Consider the following 21,970-nt stretch of genomic DNA (forward strand, 5'->3'; position numbering starts at 1 on the left):
ATTTTTAGGTATCCTATAAGTACCTATGTATGTAAGAGTCTTTAAATTTTGGGTGTCAAAAATATACAGCGTCGTGTCAGCTATGTGAATGAGAGAATCAAGCACCGGGCTTCAACTAAAGAGTCAAACATCTTTACGAGAAGTGGCATGAGAGATGTACATATCACCAACATCATTGAGAAAAGGCTGACGCGGTTCAATTTGGGTCCAGACCTTAATCATGGTTGTTCATGATGTTGGATGTTGGGTTAATCGCAGTGTGGCGATGTGAACAAACGCTGGCCATTGTCACGACCCAATTCACCAAGATGTGTTCATTGTTATTCATTAGACCTAGGTATACGTGATAAAAGAAGAGAATATTAATGGATGAAGTCATTAGAGTTATATCATCTGATTATATGTCATAACAAGCTTTCGGAATAATTTGAGAAATCGTCCCAAGATGTTGGTTAAGATGTATGAGCCTTAAAGATCGAGGATAAGGATAATGATAAGGATATTGTCGGGGTCTAGGTTTGAATTTTAGCACTTAGGTAAGTCGTTTTACAGGTGCCTCGAGAATAAACGGCCCCTGAAACGCGCTACACTCAATTTAATAACATGTTTCCAAAACCTTAAATTTCAGTACTTTATCAAAAACATTTAACGTGGTTTAACCGATATCCCTACATCGTGCACGTCCCTGTATCGTGCACGCTTTTTTAGCTTTCAAAAACATCAATATCACCATCTAAATATCACGACAATATATCTTCAGAAAGCCATATGGAGCTTGTGCTAGATTATATTAAAGGCCAAGAATATCCTAAATATATCCAGATAGTTCATTTATATGGAGTCGATTGTATTACACTCTCAAAACAATATAAAGGCAAAACCACCTTCCGCAAGATAGACTATGCCGATATATATTAATGTTTTTCATTAAAATAAAAAAAGGCTTTATTAAATCAGATTAATAAGTTAATATAAAGATCTATGTTTTTTATAAATACTATAGTTAGAAACTTAGTAGAAAAGATAAGAGGATATTTTATAGGAAAGAATTGGATAGCCAATTTTGTCAAGCAGTATAAAAGTTATATTCAAAGTTGGTATTTCCATTATATTGATAATTTATGTGTCAAGACCGATAATATGAATATATTTGAATATTTTTATAATCTTGTTGATATTATTTTATATTATTGTTGATTTATATTATTTAAAAAAGCTTTTACTAATCTCTCTTTTTTATCTATTTAATTAGCAAAAGTGATTATAAAATATAATATTACATCAAAAAATATATATAATTAAAACGAAAAGAGATTCCTAATCAATCTTGAAAGAGCTATGAAGAGGATAATGAGTGTTAGTATATATAAAAGAGATAAAGTTATAAAAATTAAACAAAATGAATCAAGAAAGTTTATTATCCTCTTAGTATGTATAACTGTCAACAATATAGCTTTACCACCTATTTTAATCTATAAAAAAGAATCAGGTGATTTATAAGATATATAGGTTGATGAAGTAAATATAAAAAATCAAGCTTATTTTGGAACTTTAAATAATGAATAGTTATCTAATACTTTTAGGCTTAATTGACTTATAAAAGTCTTTCAATGCTATATATGTTTAAAAGTAGGTAAAGGATATTGGCTATTGATTGTAAATAGTTATTCTAGTTATATCAATATGGAATTTATATCAAAATGTAATAAATTGAAGATTATATTATTGATTTTGTTTCTTTACTTTATATATTGATTATAATTACTCGATATAGGCTATTTTCTTTTTCTTTCGATAAATTATAGTATAGAATTCAATAATTGGATATATAAAAGCAGAGGTTTAATTAATATGTCGAAACACAACTTTTGGGCTATCTTTAAAGTAGCTTAGGCTCAATCTGCGATTTCTTATAATATACTATAATTCTTCAAAAAAGCGAGTATTTATTTATTCAACAAGAAGACTATTATATCTAGTATAAAGCTAGAAAGAGCTATTATATTATTTATATCAATACAGTTTATAAGGGATAAATTTAAAACATTATATATATTAAAAGCTCTATATCGATTTAAATTAGAATTTTGATGAAATCAGAACCTCGAGATTATTTCGAAGCTTTTTAAGGTTACCTTTACTAATATAATTAAAGCTAATATTCAATTGTATAGAGTAAAAGGTTTAAAAAAGGTTCTAAAGATAGAAAAGAAAAAAAGAACTCGTTTTAAGTATTTAAATCTTGTAGAGAAAAAAACTAATAATACTTTTTTATACTCCCTCTCTCAAATTGAAAAAGCTAAGATTTTCCAATCAGAAAAAACACTTGCTATAAAGCAGGAAAAGGAAGCTAAGATACAGGAAAAGATTAATAAAAAAGCTAAAAAGGAAAAGGAAATGATTGAAGCTAAAGAAAGGGTAATATAAAAAAGGTGGATTATCAATTTACAAAAGATATTAAAAAGGAAATTAAAAAAGCTTGTAAATCAATAGGATCTTTTATTAAAAGAAATTTAAAGCTTCAAAAAGATTCATATATTATAAATCTAATATCTAAAAAAGCTATAAAGCCCTCTAATATAATAATAATGGATAAATCAATAATAAAAAAAGGGAAAGGGATTATACAATCGAAACAAAGCCGACAGATCAAGATTCCTACAAGATTTAAATAAGGAAGTTTTAAATCTTCTTTTCTAATCTATTATATCTTATTATACTTTTAGACAACTTATAGCTTTATATCTTATTGAATATATTTATTATTAAATATTGAAGTTGTTGTAGGGTGAGTTTAAAAACGTGCACGATACAGGGACGTGCACGATGTAGGGATATCGGTTATCATCAGATCGCCAATATCACCGGGTCGCTACTTTTTTCATTATTCAACTATTTCAATTCCAATTTACAATATCTCAATAAATTATTATAGAAATATAATTAAAAGAAGCCCAAATCATTTTAATTATTGAAACTATTCAAAAATCTAAAAAATTTAATAATTACAAAAGCTATGAAAATCTATTCAGTATCTCGATCTATACTATACAATAAAATCAATAGTCGAAATAATCAAATAGAAATTCGAGCAAATAAGTATAAAATAATTGAATTAGAAGAGAAAATGCTTCTTCAATATATAATTGATATATTTATTTATTTATTTATTTATTTATAGTGATTAACGTCTAATATCTGACCTCCCAAGGGGTATTCTAGACGTACTAAGGAGCGGGCCTACGGGCCGCTAGCGTTCCAGCCGCTCATAGTAGTGTAATGTTAGCTAATCAGGGGCTTGTTGCCTCTGGTGTTCCCCCGCTCAGTACCGCTCATGGCGATCCTGCGGCTGTTCTGTCTAAAATATAATTGATATAGATAATAAAGGGTTTATATTTAAATTAAGTAATATAAAAGATATAGCAAATCATATTCTTGAATTGCAAAGGGTAAAGAAAATTGAAAAGCTTTAGGCTTATTGATTTGTAAAGCATTATACAGAATTAAAGATATATTTTAATTGTGTTTATAACTTTCAAAAAGCTCTCTACAAAGATTCTAAATTTATTAAAAAATAGTTTCAAATAGTAATGAATATACAAACGAAATATAATATTCAAGATTGTGATTTTTATAATTTCGATGAAACAGGCTTTATAATAGAAATTATAGTTGCCTGTATAGTTTATAACTAGTACTGAACGAAATGACAGAAGCAAGGTAATACAGCCAGGCAATCGAGAATAGGCTACAGCAATTATATATAGTAATAAAGAGGATAAAACTATACCTTCATTTCTAATAGTTCAAGGACAAATCCACTTTTCGAATTGATATATTGAAACCGATCTTTCTGTAGATTGGACTATTAAACCTATTTCCAATAAATAAACGAATAATAAAATAGGATTAGAATAATTAAAGCATTTCAACAAATATACTATTCATCAAAGAAAGAGCAAATATCAAATATTAGTATTGAATGGATACAAAAGTTATAAATCAATACCTTTTCAATTATATTGTAAAGCAAATAATATAGTATGTATAAAGCTATCAGTGTATTCAAATTATTTAACTTAATTATTCGATATTAGATGTTTTAGTATCCTGAAATATTTATATGATAATCAAATTGATAGATTTATCAAGATATATATCAATTATATCTTTAAGATTGAATTCTTTATAGTTTTCAAAGCTATATATCAACAATCAATTATATCTCAGAATATAAAAACTAGATTTCGGGGAACTGAATTGATATCATTTAATCCTGAAGCTGTATTCTCAAAGTTAAATATTCGAATTTATATATTTACTTCCCCCCCTTTCAATCCAGATCCTTAAATCTCTCAAATTTTTTATAATCTAATTAAAACTCTTTCTTAATCAATTTTAATAAAATCTCAAATAGATTAGTATCAATCAAACTCTTCTATATCTATATTCAAAACTATACTAGCTTTAGCTAAAAGTATAAAGAGATTAGCTCATAAGAATACACTTCTGAATACAGAAAACCATATACTTCGAAAAGCAAATGAAGCATTAAGCAAACATCGACATACAAAAAAGATTCAATTATATCAAAAAAAAATGCTTACTGAACAAAAGACTCTTAATATATTATCTCAACAAAAGGTTGATATTCAGATTCAATATAACGAGCATAAAAAAAGAGGGAATTTTAATGGAAAAGCATTTTCTAATCGATATTATAATATATATAAAAGAACTGGTTATAATTCAAGAACTTGTTAAAATAATATAATAAATCCTAAATTATTAGATCCTTAATAATTTCAATCAATTGATTAAATAGTTGTTGAATAATACGAAATTGAAATAATTGAATAATAAAAAAGTGGCGACCCGGTGATATTGGCGACCCGATGATAAACCATGTTAAATGTTAGATTTTCCAATTTCAATTTACAATATCTTTATCAATTGTAATCCAATTCAATTGAAAACTTGATTAAATAATAGAGAATAATGAATTATATTATTGATATAATTTTTAATTGTTTTAATTCGTTATTAATCGAATTAAAAATTTCGAAACGAAATTTCAAAAATAGCTTGAAAATATATTAATTTTCAACCTCAAAAACGAATTTTATATTCTAATTACTTTCAATTTTACAAATATTCCTTTAATATATCTATAAAACTATATATCAATTTTTTTAATTGAGATATTAATTATTCTAAAAAGTTTATTTAATTTGAAGATATATTAATAAATACAGAAATAATTGAAATTGAATTTTTTCATTTTGATAAAATTGATGAGGCATAAAAATTCGCTTCTTTTTTTGGAAACGAGTTATTAAATCGGGTGTAAAACTTGCCGATCAAAAGCCTACAACGCAAAACATTCATTTTTACCGTTTGACTAACATCCTGTTCCAGCTTTCCAGAGTTTTCCCGTTCAACAATGAGGTCAAGGAGGAACGCATAAGAGCGATATGATGAGCAAGGAAATTGAATTTCCTTTAAGGAATCTAGATTTGCCGCTTCAAGTTTGTCAGCCACATCAATGCATCCCGAGGTCCTTGAATATAGAACCCGCGCGACGACCAAGCGCGATGAAGAAACTGGACTGGACGCGCATGTTATTGTCTGCAGAACTATTACTGTCGCGCTCTAGGTCTGGAAAGATCTAGAATCCAAATTGTTCTCAAGATCTGTGCAGCTTGTCAAACATATGACAGCACGGATTATACTTTTGGAAGATGTTGAGCAATGGCTTTTTATCTTCATCCGTGGTAGTTGCGCACATTTGCGCGAGTTTGTCACATTTACTAGAGATGATAGTGGAGTTTAATCTCTTGGCAAGCTCTCCGTCCTCTTCTCAGATTTCTTTTCATTGGCAGTTGCAGCCTATGATGAATATTGTGGGGATTGTTTCCGAGTGAAAGTTTCATCTGGACTGATAATGTGCATTTGGTGATTTGAGTCAGTTTGGTAGTGGTGAGCTCAAACTTGCTCATTACAATTGGCTGATGTCTTGGCAATGGGTTGATAATTGAAGGTTTCCTATTTCTCGAGCTCGATCGTTTACTTTTGATATTCGACTTCATTGCTGGCAATCTATCTTCTTGTTTGTAATACCGGTATCTAAAAGACATCATGGAGGTCATTGAAGCTCGCCATATCCAAATGGCGGATAATACGTCAATCATGGAACCACATTGGGGATATGCTGCTCGTGTATTGCCATGTACAAATGATGCTGGTTCATGTGAATATCTGGATGCTGTTTATGTAAGTCATTTTGCCAGTTGCCCTGCTTTCAGAACTCTATTATATGCCGCTTCCGACAGACCACCTTTCATCCCTTCTGGTTGTACGAACCATATCCTTAATTTTGATACTGACATTCTTTAGCACACACACGATATATCTATGCTCTACACTTTTATCTTATGGGCAGTAATAGGAGGCATTCTGGTTATACTCACTACTCTACATTTCATAAAACCTTCAGGACAAGCTTCTACCAAAGCTAGAGACTCAGAGATACAAAGTAGCGCGGGCAATTCATCCTGTTACTATCGTGCATGGCGTGGAATAACGGCTGCTTTCCGACGATATCTCCTTCCAGAAAGCTTTATCAAATTCTTTGGACATGTAACCAGGTTGCAGGTTTTGATACTAGCAATCATGCTAGGTTACTTACTCATCTTTACGTAAGTATTGCGCCCCTTTGAGGAAAGTCTTGTACAGTAGTAATAATGTTCGACAGATTTGTTGGAGAGACTTACAAAAAATGGATAACTCCTGTCAAAAAATCGACTCTGTTCAATACCCGAACCGGCCTCGGTGGTTTCTCCGACCGTTTAGGAGCATTCGCGTATGCATTAACACCATTTACGGTGCTCCTTAGCACTCGGGAATCAGCGCTAAGTCTCGCGACTGGAATTCCTTATCAATCATTCAACTTTTTACATCGCTGGATCGGACGCGTCATTTTTATTCAATCCGCTGTACATACGTTTGGCTGGACACTTATCGAGGCACGTTTATACCAACCTCAACCGACTACCTGGCACACTTTCATTAAAGAGCCTTATATCATCTGGGGTTGCTTTGCATTATCATTTGTTTGCTTCCTATATGTTTTCAGTATTCGAAGAGTTATTCAATGGACAGGATACGAGTTCTTCAGGAAGACTCATTATGTGGTGGCTTGTTTATATATTGGTGCATGTTGGGGCCATTGGCAACAATTGAAATGTTGGATGATTGCCTCTCTTGGATTGTTCTTTATTGATCGAGGAGTGAGGATCTTAAGAACTTTGCTAATTCATGTTGGATATTTTGACGCCAGTGGTAACGCAGGTAAGCATTTAAATTGATCCTTGATGATTGGTTTCACTTGTTAATTAATTTAGGTCTCGGATTTCACCCTGCTCAATCAGCCCTTCAGTACTTTGATGACAAGGACGGTGGTGTCGTTCGTTTGGAATTCGACCACAAACACGCCCCATGGGCTCTTGGACAACATTTCTTCCTCTGCTTTCCTGCTCTCAGTATCTGGCAATCACATCCCATAACTGTGGCATCAGTACCCTCAGATCATCACACATACATCATTCGCTGCCGCTCAGGTGAAACCGGAAACCTCAAAAAGATAGCCTTAGATGGTCAACTCACTACTCCTGTAATCCTCAGCGGTCCTTACGGAGAACAGTTATTAAAACCCACAGAAGAGCCAACCAACATTCTAGCTATAGCCGGCGGAACTGGTATTTCATTAACCCTACCTCTCGTTTTGGCGGCTACTGCCAGCGATGCAAAAATACACGAAGGACGAGCCATTGATTTTGTTTGGATCGTGCGACGGAGTTCGTGTCTAGACTGGATCCGAGAGGAATTAGAGGAGGTAAAAAGGAGAGCAAGGGATACGGGAATGAATCTTAATATTCACATCTACATCACACAAGAGGAAGACCCCGAACTGGAAGGTAAAACAGAAGAGGCTGTTATCAACGATGAAAAGACAGTCATGGAAATGGATGATAAAGCCATGGTAAACTCGATATCAAGTTTGAGTTCGGAAGGAGGTTCCGTGGGGTTCAAGGTTTCATATCTGGGTGGCTGCAAATGTTGTCATCCTGATTTGAAACAGGTGGTTAATAGCTTCATGCAAGAGAGAGCGGGGAATGCATATAGAACGAGGGTCATTGCGAGTGGACCCAATGGTATGGGAAAGGATTTGAGGAGTGCGGTCGCTAAATGCAATGATGGATGTGCGGTTTTGAGAGGGGAAAAGAAGGGCGATGTGGAGTTGGTCTGGGATGCGAGAGATTAATAGCAGCACGTAAGGAAGTTTTGGGATAAAAAAGCATATTAATGGGGCGTGGAAGATAAAATTATAGCGATGACTTTATGAATTATGACCTTATGTACAGCTTGTATTTTCAAAATTATTGAACATAACAGTAGAGCAATTAAATTTCTTCAAAACTATGTCTATTTCCTTGGGCCAATATTCTTCGATGTGTGTGAAGTGGCGATCGCGCTAATCCAATGGAATTATGTAGATATCTGAAATACGCAGATGTTCCTTCCATTGGCTGCTGGCAAACCACTTCAGCCTTCTCACAACAAGGTTACATTCCGCCCATCAATGACTTCCTCCAAGCCCTATTCGCGGAAGCGGAAACGAAAAACTTTATATTCTATGACTCAATTTCACTTCTCAGGGATATAGGCGCTTATTCAACGCACAAACAAACCTCCTCGCCTATTATCAACCCATTTTTGAACCCCAGGTTCACCACATGGTCTGCAGGATTAATGCCGGTCTACCGCAATAACATATCCGGGCCCTTTACGAAAGCATCCGAGCAAGAGTCTAGATTCTGCATCGATTCCCTGTCCAGTTACAGAAAATGACTGCGAGAATGGAAAGGTGTGGGGAACCAACATGCTCAATTAGGACTTGAGATGACCGCTTATTATCCGAGTTTAGAAAGGGTTATTGAGTAATGGGTCTGGGGTAGGTTTAAGTCGTATTGATTCGGTAGTTTGGAGGGGATGGAGGTCTAGATGAGGGTTGGTAGTACCGAATGAATGGGTTTTACGAGCTGGCGGAAAGGTGTGGTGGGGTGTGGCGATGGGAATCTCCGATGGGGAATTGGGATGGGAGAGAATTGGGAGGGTATATAGGAGTTCATCATCAAGAAGGGGGGGAAGCTCCAATAGTATCTGCTTGGGCTGTCATCTTTGAGTTTCCTACTTTCAAGTACTGAATTTGTTGTCAATCTCATTACCGACTTATCATCACACATTCGCTATCGTCAAAATTCCTTTCTTTACCGCAATCTCAGAGAATCCCCATTTCTAAATACAACCATACTTATAATCACAAAATGGCCGTCACATGGAAAACACCTAAATTAACCCTCTTAACACGATTCAGAAGTACGAGGTAGATGCTCCATTTTTCACCTCTCACTTACGTCAAATTACTAAAACCCAACCAGCTCCTCTTCCTCCACGTTCTCATTTTCCTCTTCCGAAGACAATGAAAGCACTCTCGACGATGAAGCCCAGGCACTAAGAAAAGAACGTACAGGACATAGTAAGTTCTACAAATTCTATTCAGCAAGCATCATGGTTCTAACGCAAGTGAAAATAGGTTGCAAGAAGAAGAGTAACCTGGAGAAGTTGGAGAGAGTGATTATTTTCTGTAGTTTGTTTTGTTAGGGTTTACTTTCTTGGGCTTGGGTTTGGGATCTGGATTTGGAGTTGGATTTGGATTTGGACACGAAAATTTGACTTGGTGCAATAGGTAGTCTAGAGATGGCTAAAACTAAAATGAGATTTGAGGGATTGCGTCAAACGAGCGCGGCATGATGACTTCGCTTTCGCAAGATATTGGAGTTTGTATTGGATGAAATGTATGGTTCAAACCCCTCCTAGATTTGAAATTCTTTTCTATGAATTCTCTCATGTTGAGGAATTTCCCAATGCATTATATCCTCAAACCAACCTTCCCTTGTCTGCCATGTATATTGAAGTCAAAAAACACTACTTCATCCTCTTACATTCACTACGCGAAGGTGCTTATTCACCTCCTTCGCTGGTCCCTTAGGATATTTCGCGTCATTTATGAGAAATTCCGTCATGATTAGACTTTAAAGATAGTCTATTCAGTCCAGGTAGTCCTAAGATCAAAGGGAAGCTACGCTAGAGGTGATAAAACACAGCATGCTTCATTCCTCCGAGAAAGCATTCGTGTTCATCTCTTTTCCGGTATCAACAAGACACCGCTCTCCGGTATCGCAAAACTGCCTGATACTGTTCTGGGTAATACTTCACGCTTTAGACAATACTAAGATCTAGATAAAAGAACGGAAAGCGTATGTGTATGCCGTGCATAGCAATATACTAATTTCCTAATCATAAGTGCTACGCACTCTAATAAACCTGGCCAGATCATGTCTATTATTTAAAACATCCGAATACCTAGGTAAGCAGCTTGTATCATTGAAATTAGTATAAATTCGATTTGGAGTATTTTGTCCTCACACATTCACCTTCTTGATATCAACATTATTTTAGAAAACAATAGTATCTCGCGGTCTGAAAGAAAAGAAATAGAAAAAAAAACTTTTCAGCTCATGGGTGAATGGTTCTCATTCAATATGTTGAAAATTTTCCTCATTTCGGTAAAGGTTGTTGTGTTGACTTTTGCGCTTGTAGCCAAACAATTTTTTCAATACCACCAACCTCCAAAACCATATACAAACAAAATATATCACGGTGCGGCATATTTTGTCGGATAACAAGGTCAAGCAAGCATTTAACTGTTCGTTTATTGCACATTCAGATATCCTTCTCATCATAGCTAGAAGGATACTTTTTGGCAGAAAGTGTCGCACAAGTCACTACTTGCAAGACCAATGGAGCCAAACAATCTTGACAGAGGTCCGAGTCCGTCAATCCAGACAATGAAGTCGAGAGAAATGATCGATCAACAAGTCGGTGGAGAATCATCAAGCAAAGGCAATCCTCTTCCCGTCGATCCTTCCACCAAATGTGCATTTGATCATTTGACGAAGTCGCAAGCTTCTGGTGATGTTTGTCCCCCTGGATCTATTAGCTGGAAATCAATTGAGGGACGAGGCTCCAAACTTTTGGAAGACTCAGACATCGAAATGGAGATGGGAGTTACAGGCCATGAAAATGGTGAACAAATTGGCGTGGTTGTTGAAAGTGTTGAACCACGAGTTCGATTGCCGGTAATGACACAAGGAATTTTCAATTTCGTAGCCATTACACAACTTCAAGATGAGCTTGAGGATGCCAAGAAAGAACTAGATAAGCAGAAAGCAAAATCTGTACTATCAAAAGATGAAATCATTCTACCAAAGATAATGAGTCTGCCACAATTGATGGAGATGTTTCCAGCAGTGGGAGACCAGATCGATGCTAAGATGGACCAGAAGTTGAGTGATGCTCGCGAAGAATACGAGATGAAATTCAAGAGGTTGCAAGATGAACATAATGACGAGCTTTTAAGAATAGGAGCAGTTGTAAGCGAGACGGAGTCAAAACTACACGAAGCTGAGGAAAAGTTGAGCGGCTTGGCAGGATCTGGTCAGAGATATCCAAATGAGTCGTTCCGTAATGTCTTGCCTGGCATTCAAAACTCTCATGGTCCTTCAAGAAGCAATACCAAGAGAAGAAAACGCCTTAATCCAGCCGCACAGAGTGTCAACTATCAAGCTCCACAAGCGTTTACTTTTGGTTCTCCTACCACTACCACAAACCCTTTCCGAAACAACGGATTGGTAAATGGCAATGGTTCTTCTACCCCTTTTACAAACCCTTTCCGAAACAATGGATTGGAAAACCGCGATGGTTCTTCTACACCACTTACAAACCCTTTCCGAAATAACGGATTGGGGAACGGTGATGGTTCTCTCACCCCTCTTGCAAACCCATTCCGATTGGCAAACGGCGACGGCCAAAAAGGATATGCGACGAGCCTATTCAACCTGAGTTCGGCAGAGATGTCAAGAGAGTGAAGAGAGAGCAGATTTAAAAATTGGAGAGAAGGCTGTATCGAACGATGGAGAGAAGACTTGTGTTGATTTGGAGGAATACCTATATCAGGGGGGTAAATATAGTGCAAAAGCACCATTCTCAGTTGATATAAAACAAGAGTTTGGATAATTGTATCACCAAATTTATGGTTCCTGCCGGCTTCAAAATTGCATTTGATTATATATCACTTGCAAAGTTTGAACCTTGCAGGAATTATAAAGCTGGGCCTAATGAGAGTTAATGTTTCAGGAAGTGGGAGGATTTAATGAATGCGTAGGGCTCCGAGAACGAGATATCTTCTGGCTTGCCAGCGTAAATAAAATTGGAGGGTTGTTTGATCCAGATCGGGGTAGTTTGGCAACTTCGTTGGAGCTTCATCTGTCTTTGTGTCCGAATAGCTCCTCCAATGTCTCAACAACCCAACTCAATCAAGTCCTAGGACCCCCTCAGTCCATTTGCAGCGTGCGCGTGATCTCATGACCGAGTGAAATAACATATCTGAGAATATCAGTCGTGTAGGATGCTTACTGCCTGACTGTCCATCATCTGGATCTAGAAACGTTAACGGTAGGGAAAGCGGGATCTTGGAATGCCATCTCATATGTAAATTGGCAAGTGAAACTTTCTCACTTATTAACTATTCTCATGCTTCTAATAAGAGTCGTTGAGAGTAGAAATTGTCATTACCATCATGATGTAGGCTCGGTAGGTAGTCTAGCTGTAGAATGCGTGCAGTCGTAGTGGAGCATTAGTATGTTGCTGCTGCTTTAACATTGCGACTGGAGTGGCTTTAAAGCAGCCAGATGGGCTATCACACCTGCACACCAAGCCACGAAAATACCAAACAAATCCCTATATGCTACTCCTACAATCACTCTACAACGAAAGTATAATATCGTTCAAGTGCACCATTGATCCTTAAATGGAATAAGAAATGATGAACTCAAAACAATCTCAAGTATCGAGCGTAATAATCATGACCGCTCTTTCGGATCTTCACCAGAGACCACTCGGGCTTTTTTGGCATCTACGTCGTTCTTTCCATGTTACCGGCATAGCAAACGTGAGTTTGTTAGTCGTTTTAGTATTTGACCTCTTTCCTATTGTAGTAATGGAATTAGGTCAAATGGCTTTCTCTATTGCGAAAGTTCATTTATCATCTCTTCATATCACATCGCCGAATCCATACAAACACCTTGGAAATGTATCTCGCATTACCTACAACTATTCTTCTTGCCCCTCTTCACATATAGCATAATTACTTCTTGTTCCTTACTGCTATTCATACCTATCCCAGCGTTGAATATCACAAATTGCTTATACATTGCTCAAATCAAGCCTGCCTCAACTACCTTCATCTGAAATCTGTGGCTTACTTCACCAAATTACTCAATCAAATTCTTATGAACTATCTCACTGAGTGCCTTCTATATGCTGGAGTTATCTTAGGGTTCGAACCAGACTCGATACTCACTCTTGAACAGAACGTGGAACCGAAATTAACTGCTGGTTTATATTCCGAACCAAATTTCCCCTTGACGACCACCTACAAGTCTTCACCTACTAGCCCACCCCTTTCACATATTCAGCCCTGGACTTGGTTCTAATTAAGAAACCAAAGCACATTGACACTCTCGGGGATAGCTCGCCGTCTCGGACGACATCTCAAGCTCTGTGATGAGAGGATATTGATCGATACAGAGCAAGTCACAATTCAAATGACGGCAATATCGCCATACCTCGATATTCGACCACTTAAACACTTTGCGCAGAACAAGTGCTTTCGTAGCACTGATTCTTACTCAACAACGTACCGTGCACTATATCATTTATGGTCAACACTAGCAACTCGACCAACGCCACGGCACCCATTAATAGTACCCTTCAGGCCTGGCATGACTTGCAAGGGCATGTTATCGACAAGAAATATGACGCTGGCTATATCTTATTATCATTCTTGGTCAGCCTGGTGGGCGCCTGGACTGCATTTGAGCTGCTCAATCTGAGGACAACAAGAAAGGGTCGCTATAATTGGTATGAATCTACCAATCTCTTAGGAGTCTATTATATTGAGTTGACGTTAGGACGGTTCTCGTGTTCGCTTCGATAGCAATGGGAGGTGTTGCTGTTTGGTGTATGCATTTCATTGGCGAAGAGGGAATTATTCTCGGTGGAGGCGATCCTACATTACAAATTTCATACAATAAGTCTTCCATCTCCGAATCGTTCTTCTTACCCGTTATAGTTTTTTTCATCGCATTCTGGACTGTTGGCTCCAACGAAACGATAGATCTGCCTCGTGTTGGTCTAGGTGGGACTCTAGCTGGACTTGGAATATGCGGTATGCATTACCTTGGACAAGCTAGCATCTCGAACTATGCGTGCTTTTATAATATTGTATGGGTCTTCATTTCCGCATTCATAGGCATTGCAGGCAGTGTAGGATCTATCTACCTATTTTTCCTGTGGCGTTCATCCTGGGCATCATGCTGGTCGAAGAAGGGTATCTGCGCTTGTTTACTTGCTTTTTCCATATCCGGGTTACATTGGTTATCATCTGTTGGAACACACTACCATCTTCACAGTCGCCCAACACCAGGTTCAAATCCGACCGAGCATTTTGCGATAATCGTCGCTACAGTCTTGGTACGTTAGAATTTCGCAGATTCTGCGGCCCATACTGATTAATTTAGACCATAGTCGCTGCCCTTGTCAACATAACATTAAAATTAATGCTCTTTACCCGAAGACAAGAAAGCATCAACAGTTCTCAGAAGCTCACTTTGTTCGCAGCCATATTCGATAAACATGGAAATGTGTTGATTGGTCCACAAGGCTGTTTGCCAAATCGAAAAATAACAAGTTCCTTCATCGAGGGCGTAAGGGAACTCATGCTATACTCTCGTGTTCCTAAATGCTAATGAATTTTAGTCATTAACTGAGGTTTTCAACACCTCGCATCCAATATTTCTGTGGATATTCAGAGCAGCGAAGAATTGGCATTGCGTTAAAGATATCATTCCAGCAATGCGCCTCAATATCAGTGCTCACATTGAAAAGCATAACCTTAAAGGTAGAGAGGAAGTTAGTCTTGTGGATGACGATGGCGACTTAATCAAGGATTATTCTATTGTGTTCCGAGAGCTTTTCTGCATTGCAGCCGCTGATCTTGCGAATGATCTCCGTATACCCATGGAAAAACTAGGCCCTTTGTACGACGATGTCATTGGTACCGGGCAGAAAATTCGATTGTCAGCAATCATTAAATCTCGTGTCGCTATAGTAAGTGATTTGATAGAAAAAACAATTGGGGATATCCAGCACAAAATTAAAGGTGGTCGCCGCGCCATTAGAAGGCCGAGAAAAGACGTCGAAAAAGATGCAGGAGCAGGAACTGGTCAACTACTCTTTCTTGTCAAGAAAGTTCAGCGACGTGAGGCAGAGGCTTTACAGGCAGCGGGATATCGGTTTGGGAAGATTGGACAAGTTCTAACTCTGCTATCAAATACCATGAAGATTAAGGATGAAAATCTTACCAAGCATCTGTCGGAATTATGGAAGTTTGCAAATCAGGATGAGATTTTGGATCCAGGTTGTCATCTTGCATGCTTCGCAATTCGAGCTTCTGTCCGAGGAGGATTTGATATTGTTGTCAGGAAAGATGCTAAGAGTCAGCTCCCAACTATGACCTTGCCTTTCGAATCACTGGAGCAATGGCAGATAGACTTTTTGACCGCAATGAATACCCTCAATGTAACGGAATGTCAAAGGTTCTTGGCCAAAGCAGTCAAGGCAAAAGAATTACCTACAAGGGAGAAAACATTTTCCAATCAACTGCTTACCACGCTCCAATCATTGAAATACGAAATTGGAGATCCTATTTTCAGTGAAGCATGCCTTATATCTAAACCAATTGAGGCTCCATGCCGTGGAGCTTCCGCAAACCATAGGCCTGGAGTAGGAATTCTCATCGCTTTTCGGCTCATGGTACCTATCAATACTCGTCGTGCGCCAGGAAAGAAATGCACCTTCGCGCCACTCACCCTTTTTAAATTGCAACAACGTGTTTACAAAAACTCTTTAGATCATTCTTTCTTCGTGCGTGCAATATATCGAGAGTTCTCACCGATATTTGCAGCAACATTCCGTGATAGGTCACAAGACAAGAGACTTCTATCACAATGGAGACCTGCCAGATCTGGCGAAGAATTCAAAGTCGAAGTAGTGGAGGAACATGATCCGTTCGGAAACCTCATCACCAGAATGAGGCCTAGCAGGGAGTTGCAATCACGGCCTACTATGGAACGATTGAGAACCCTCTGGGATGTAAGTCTCGGCCGCTCTAAAGACGAAAATGGTTCTGGTGATAGACCAAAACCAATACGAGCGGCTTCGTATCAATCCATGGGAATCTTGGTCAGTACGGAAGTTGAGAGAGATGTGAAGCTTAGCTCAGATAAGAAGGACAATGGGAAAGGGAGAGGGTTTGATGCTAAACAGGGGAATAGGGGGGTTACAGCGGTAGTTACTGAAGATGTTGAGCCGCTGACGTTTGTGGATGAATTATTTCAAATTTGTGTTAAGAACACGGGGATGCCTCATTGATCATTTGAAGATAACGAGAAAGGTGGCGATGGAATGTATGGATTTATGGACGTATCCATATCTTTTCTATTGTGGTACTGCTAGACCAGACTAGATTTCGCTTTTAGGCGTGGGATTGGATCGAAATTGGTATTGTACCTTGGTAGTTTTATGAATAGAAACCTATGATTTTTGGAACTCTGAGTGTGTATAGATTCAGGCATCAGTCTATTTTTCTTCTCAACATCTGGATTTATGTATTGGCGTGCTACAGTAAAACGAGATATAATGGTCATGCTCTCGCGAAGTTAAGTATTAGTACTGGAAACACCATTGGGGAGAATATATTACCAGATATTCAAGGCGAGTGTATCTCTTTTTATCAGCATGGCGAAAGAGAGGTATTTTCTTTAGTGTTAGGGCAACGGCATTTCAATATCATCGAGTACTGAGAATGGAATTAATAAATACAGGTGGTATGGATGTACGACACGAATTAGGTAGCGAGAAAGATATTTAGGGTGGGTGGACTCTACATGGTAGACTTAGATGGGGTGGAGTTTATAATGCGATTTGAATAAGCATCCAGGTAGAGTTTTGGAAAGGAATAGAGAGGTGAGTTAGTTGATATATACAAGTGAGGAAGTAGAGAGGACAGGATGATTGGGGCATTAGTAGGTATTGACGTATGGCTAAGTAGATACTAAGAAGTGAGTGGGAGGACTGTGTAGTAGTCTTAATGGCTATGTGGATATTTGTTGTGAGAGGTGTGTAATTGGGTTGTATGGGCTGGAAAGGAGAGTATCATCTAGTGTCTACTAGGTTGAGAATGAACAATGGGTATAGAATCACTGATGGTAAATAGCGCGAGCATCATGATGAAATTGAGAGTTAGAAAGTGCTAATCAAGTTGCATTGAAGGAGTTGTATCATTGACAAGTCAATATTTGCATCTTTACATCAATTGCAAAACACTATTGATGGAAATGTATAAAACCATACACGGAGAAACTTTTTCGGATTGAGCAAGTATAGTAACTATATAAATCAAACGAAAATCCTGAACTCTGAACACAAAATTTAAACCTCGTAAGGTTCGTAAGGCGGTGGTCGGTATGATGCCTTTTTTGGAGCGGCGGTCTTACGAACAAATGGAGTGGTTTTGGGTCGTCCTTTTTTCGCCTTGTGTTTGCTTTTTATATGGCTTTCACATGACTGTTTTTGCACATAACCACCAGCCTTCTCATTACAGTATGGGCAGAACCATGCAGCAGGTTTGTATGTGGGTGCTTTTAATGATTTTGATGATTTTGATGATTGTGATGATTTTGGTGCTTTTGGTGCTTTTGGTAATGCTGATGCGATTATGTGACGAGGATCTCGAGGGGGAGTGCGAGGGCGAGCGTTTGCTGGTGGAGGGGCTACCTCCTGCACAGAGTCATCGGAATCTGAAGCATCTTCTCCACGACCCAGTTTATCGTAAATTTCCCAATATACCGGCGAACTCGTGGTCAACCCACTCAAGGCATCCCGAGGTTTACGAGTGCGAGACGATTTGTGATTATCGTTTATGCCTCTCGCTGCGCCACCAAGAGGAGGATTGATTAACCCCAAATGTTCATCTTTTTCGCCATGTTTTTCGTCGAATTTACGTATCATCTCCGCTACGTTTTCCAACTCCTGCATTGTTTCTGTATCGCCTCCTGCATGCGCCACAAGGTGTATTCCCTGTTCTGCCAATTCTTGATAATATTGCGAGCCCTCAATGGGAAGTTCAGTCTTCTTCATAAGAGCGCCCTCCCACCAAGCATAATCTTTCCACGGAAATGGTGCCTCTCCACGATCCGGCAGAGCTCGAACAGGATATGTCACATCACCGAATCTAATTCTGTATTCAGGATCAATATCAATTTTCCAATCGCGTCGTGGATTCCATTTATTCAGCGTAATTCGTTGTTTTCTTTGATTGTCTCTCTCATTGCTTCGCGTTAACTCGTCCAAGTAGGCTCGTTGCTCTCTCGATTTCTCTTCCTCTTTGGCTTTGGCCTTTTCCCTCTCTTGTCTTTCCTTCTCTTGTTTCTCCTTTTCTTGTTTCTCCTTTTCTTGTTTCTCCTTCTCTTGTTTCTCCTCCTCCTCCTTTCTCTTCTTTTCTTTTTCTTTCTCAACTTGTTCCTGATTCTCCTTTGCCCCCTTGCGCAATGCCAATGCTTGAGCTGACCATGAAAATGCTTGGGGTACCTTCCCATGCGTACTATGGATAAAATCATAAAAGGCTTTGCCCTCTGGCGGAAGATTCGCTTTCTCAAAGAGATTACCCTTCCACCAAGCCCGATCCTTCCAAAAAGTGGGGTTGTTGTCAAATTTCTCTACGGCGGTATTTATACCAGCATAATTAACTTGGAAAGAAGGATCACCGCGTATTCGCGGGTCCTCTTCAATATCTATGTTTGGGTCCAAAGCAAATGTGTATAGCTGAGCTCCTACTGGAGACTGTGGAGGTCCAGAAGGTTTGTCCGTATCTCCCGGTGGTGGAATGTTCTTGTCTTTGTTGCTATCAATATCCATTGGTTGAACACCACCTTGTGCCGCAGCTGTGTCTGGGGTATTGGCTCTAACAGGTGATGCAGAACGGGCTCTTTTACGGCTTCTCTCTTCAACAGACTCAGGAGATCGATCACGTTTACGAACAGGTTGAGGTAGTAGTATCTGTTTCTCCGCTTCACCACTAGCGGCTGCCCTCCTTCGTGCTATTTCCGCAACCATTTTAGCTCTTTTCTCTGCACGTTGTCTGGCTATTCTACGGTCCTCTTCTTCTTCCTCTTCAATTTGAAGACGAAGTTCCTCTGCTGCAGCAACCTCAATATCAGCCAGTGCCTGCTTTCTGGCCGCTTCTGCGGCCTCTGCTTGTCTCTCATATTCTAATCGTTGTTTCTCTCTCGCTTGTTGACTCTTCGCGCTGTCGGGGAATAGGAAGAAACGTTTAAGCCACTTATCGGCTCTGGCTCGCAACGTCTCAGGCTGATCTGGGGGCGGCTTGTATAGCTTGAGGCTCAGATCTGAGGGAGTGTAGTCATTAGGCTGCAATTCTTCCTGTGGTTCAAGAAGGACGGCGGGATCGCCTGGATTATATTGCACTTCTCCTGGCATACGTTGTCTGTCAACGAGGTTCAATGCCTTTTCACTCAATGCTCGGAGTTCTTTTGCATCAATTCGATCCTTGGGGTGATATGAGAGGCATCGTAGAATTGTTCGAATCAGCGTTTTCGAATACTCCTGTTGTGTTGCGATAGGCTCTGTTATTAGGTCTGCACCAAAATAAAGCTTCAGCCCTTGATCAGTAGGTGAGTCTGATATACCAATGTTCCAGGCACTTTCCCCGAGTTCTCTTCCTGTTATCATGTAATATAGCAGCGCACCTATTCCAAAAATATTACAAGGTGTACCAATGCTACGTCCCTCCATGCCGGGATATTTTTGCTCCTAAAAATATTTAAGCGCAGGATCTTGTCATAAGGTAATAATTACAAACCGGAGTTGCCCACTTTGGATCAGCACGTCCTCGAATACGAAACATCCATGTTTTATCCATAGGATCGCTGGGGACTACTGCTGCCTTTTCAAATTTCCCAAGCTATAATCACATTAGCACCATTCCTTCACATGAATAATTTTACCTACTAAAAATTTTGTGCCGTTACTGTGCTCCTCTCGGCCATTGTTCATTGTACAAAATACTAGATGACTTAATGCCCGTGACTGTCTCAAAACAGAATAAAATGCTTACTGCTTTCTGGTCTTATATCAAGATGAACAACTGATTTATATTGATCTCGCAATCGATGATTTGCGTCTGTCGAATGACCGTGCTCTAGTCTCATACAGATCTTCGCCATACAGCCCATAACGCTCCAAAGATCATTCTCTGAAAGATATTGTTCGCTAGGAAGACTCATTAGAGAGTAGAAGGACTACCAATTCAAAAGACTTACCCAAAATTGTTTTCTAGCCACTGATTGAGATTTCCTTGTTCATAGTAGGTTGTGTATGTCCTTCCTACTGTTTCCTGGGCAAACTCGTGAACATACGCAGGATCGAAGGTATCATCCGCGCCAGTACCCAAGTCTTCTTCATATGGTCTAGTTGGTAGAATTATATGATTGGCGTCGAATTCAGCAGTTTGTCGTAAGTGATCGAGAATGGCCGCACCATTTTGTAGCCTTGCTTTTGCTTCAGGACTGGATGCGTGTTTTACAACAACTCTCTCATAACATATACGACCACCCGGTTCGACAACCCCCTTCTTGAAGACCGCAATGCCCTTCCCTAAAATCTTGTCCGGGATCCATCTAGACTTGGGCAAAGTATCGGCATCCGCATTGATATTCCATCCATAAACACGGCTCATCCATTCCTCTCCTCTTTTCTGATCTTTTTCAAAATCGGAGAATTTCTCCCACTCTTCAGTGGTTGGAGGTTTCCTTACACCCCTTAAGCCTCCTGGGTTAAATCTATTGGGAGCACCAGCAGCCATATCTTTGCGTAAATCTAGAAGAAAAGTTAAACTGCAATTTTCTCTCTTGGATATTCTTAGAGAGCCATCGATAATTGAATTGATATTTCTAATGCATTATGGTAAAGCAACGGAAATTCAGTGAACAAAGGCCTTGAACTTAAAGTGAGAGAAAGAATTTTCTTTCCTTTACATTGTGATCCGAACCCGCATTGGGAAATTGCAACAAGGAGACAGAAGTTTGCCGAACAATAAATTCCACCGGAACCGGATGAAATTCAAGCAGTATTCATTTTTCTTGGTGAATATTCGTTCGATCAGCATAAGTGGCGTTATCTGATTAGTAGACTCAAACTTTCAGACTAATCGAAAAGCACTCTATGGGCTATTATACATTACTCGCGCATTATATCGTAATTTGAATGAGTATAAATACTCGTCGTATAAGAATTTCAACTAAACGAAGGAAATTATTTATTCTGAATTTGATTTCATCTTAATATATACAATTCTATAAAACGATAATATAACAAATTAAATGGCGAATAAAGATTGTCACGACGCCAACTACATGATCTGTAGTTGTCTTTGTGCCTCAGGTATAGTATACTAGTGCGCTCTACTTTCTATAAGTAGGGCTTCACTTTTTTATAGCTTTTCTATTCTTATAGTATAATATAAATCTTTACTTGTATCTTGATAGTTTATATTATCTTTAAATAAGCTATTACAATTTTATTTCTTATTTTATTTCCAAAGTTTTATTGATGCCTTGTCCTAATCACGCCGATCATATTTATTGTTGAT

At 38.4% G+C, this 21,970-nt stretch overlaps 5 protein-coding genes across 5 annotated transcripts; 4 read left to right on the plus strand and 1 right to left on the minus strand.

The window, feature by feature from the left end:
- Positions 1-6,138: 6,138 nt before the first annotated feature.
- On the plus strand, positions 6,139-8,323 carry EAF02_005900 (uncharacterized protein; the record flags this gene model as incomplete). Its single annotated transcript, XM_038901948.1, has 4 exons — positions 6,139-6,273; positions 6,397-6,698; positions 6,755-7,350; positions 7,404-8,323. The coding sequence occupies 4 exons, from the start codon at positions 6,139-6,141 to the stop codon at positions 8,321-8,323; spliced, it is 1,953 nt and encodes a 650-aa protein (XP_038758165.1).
- Positions 8,324-9,386: 1,063 nt separating this feature from the next.
- On the plus strand, positions 9,387-9,723 carry EAF02_005901 (uncharacterized protein; the record flags this gene model as incomplete). Its single annotated transcript, XM_038901949.1, has 3 exons — positions 9,387-9,445; positions 9,501-9,598; positions 9,656-9,723. The coding sequence occupies 3 exons, from the start codon at positions 9,387-9,389 to the stop codon at positions 9,721-9,723; spliced, it is 225 nt and encodes a 74-aa protein (XP_038758166.1).
- A 1,199-nt stretch (positions 9,724-10,922) lies between these two features.
- On the plus strand, positions 10,923-12,050 carry EAF02_005902 (uncharacterized protein; the record flags this gene model as incomplete). The annotated part of the gene is made up of 1 exon (XM_038901950.1): positions 10,923-12,050. One exon carries the CDS (start codon positions 10,923-10,925, stop codon positions 12,048-12,050), a length of 1,128 nt encoding a protein of 375 aa, XP_038758167.1.
- A 1,850-nt stretch (positions 12,051-13,900) lies between these two features.
- Positions 13,901-16,674, plus strand: EAF02_005903 (uncharacterized protein; the record flags this gene model as incomplete). The annotated part of the gene is made up of 4 exons (XM_038901951.1): positions 13,901-14,103; positions 14,154-14,715; positions 14,763-14,948; positions 15,001-16,674. The coding sequence occupies 4 exons, from the start codon at positions 13,901-13,903 to the stop codon at positions 16,672-16,674; spliced, it is 2,625 nt and encodes an 874-aa protein (XP_038758168.1).
- Positions 16,675-17,733: 1,059 nt separating this feature from the next.
- Positions 17,734-21,184, minus strand: EAF02_005904 (uncharacterized protein; the record flags this gene model as incomplete). The annotated part of the gene is made up of 5 exons (XM_038901952.1): positions 17,734-20,133; positions 20,183-20,284; positions 20,332-20,387; positions 20,438-20,592; positions 20,643-21,184. The coding sequence occupies 5 exons, from the start codon at positions 21,182-21,184 to the stop codon at positions 17,734-17,736; spliced, it is 3,255 nt and encodes a 1,084-aa protein (XP_038758169.1).
- Between the last annotated feature and the right edge of the window lie 786 nt (positions 21,185-21,970).

This window comes from Botrytis sinoallii (assembly GCF_014898435.1).
Source record: "Botrytis sinoallii strain Bc 23 chromosome Unknown BSIN_009, whole genome shotgun sequence".
NCBI lineage: Eukaryota > Fungi > Ascomycota > Leotiomycetes > Helotiales > Sclerotiniaceae > Botrytis > Botrytis sinoallii.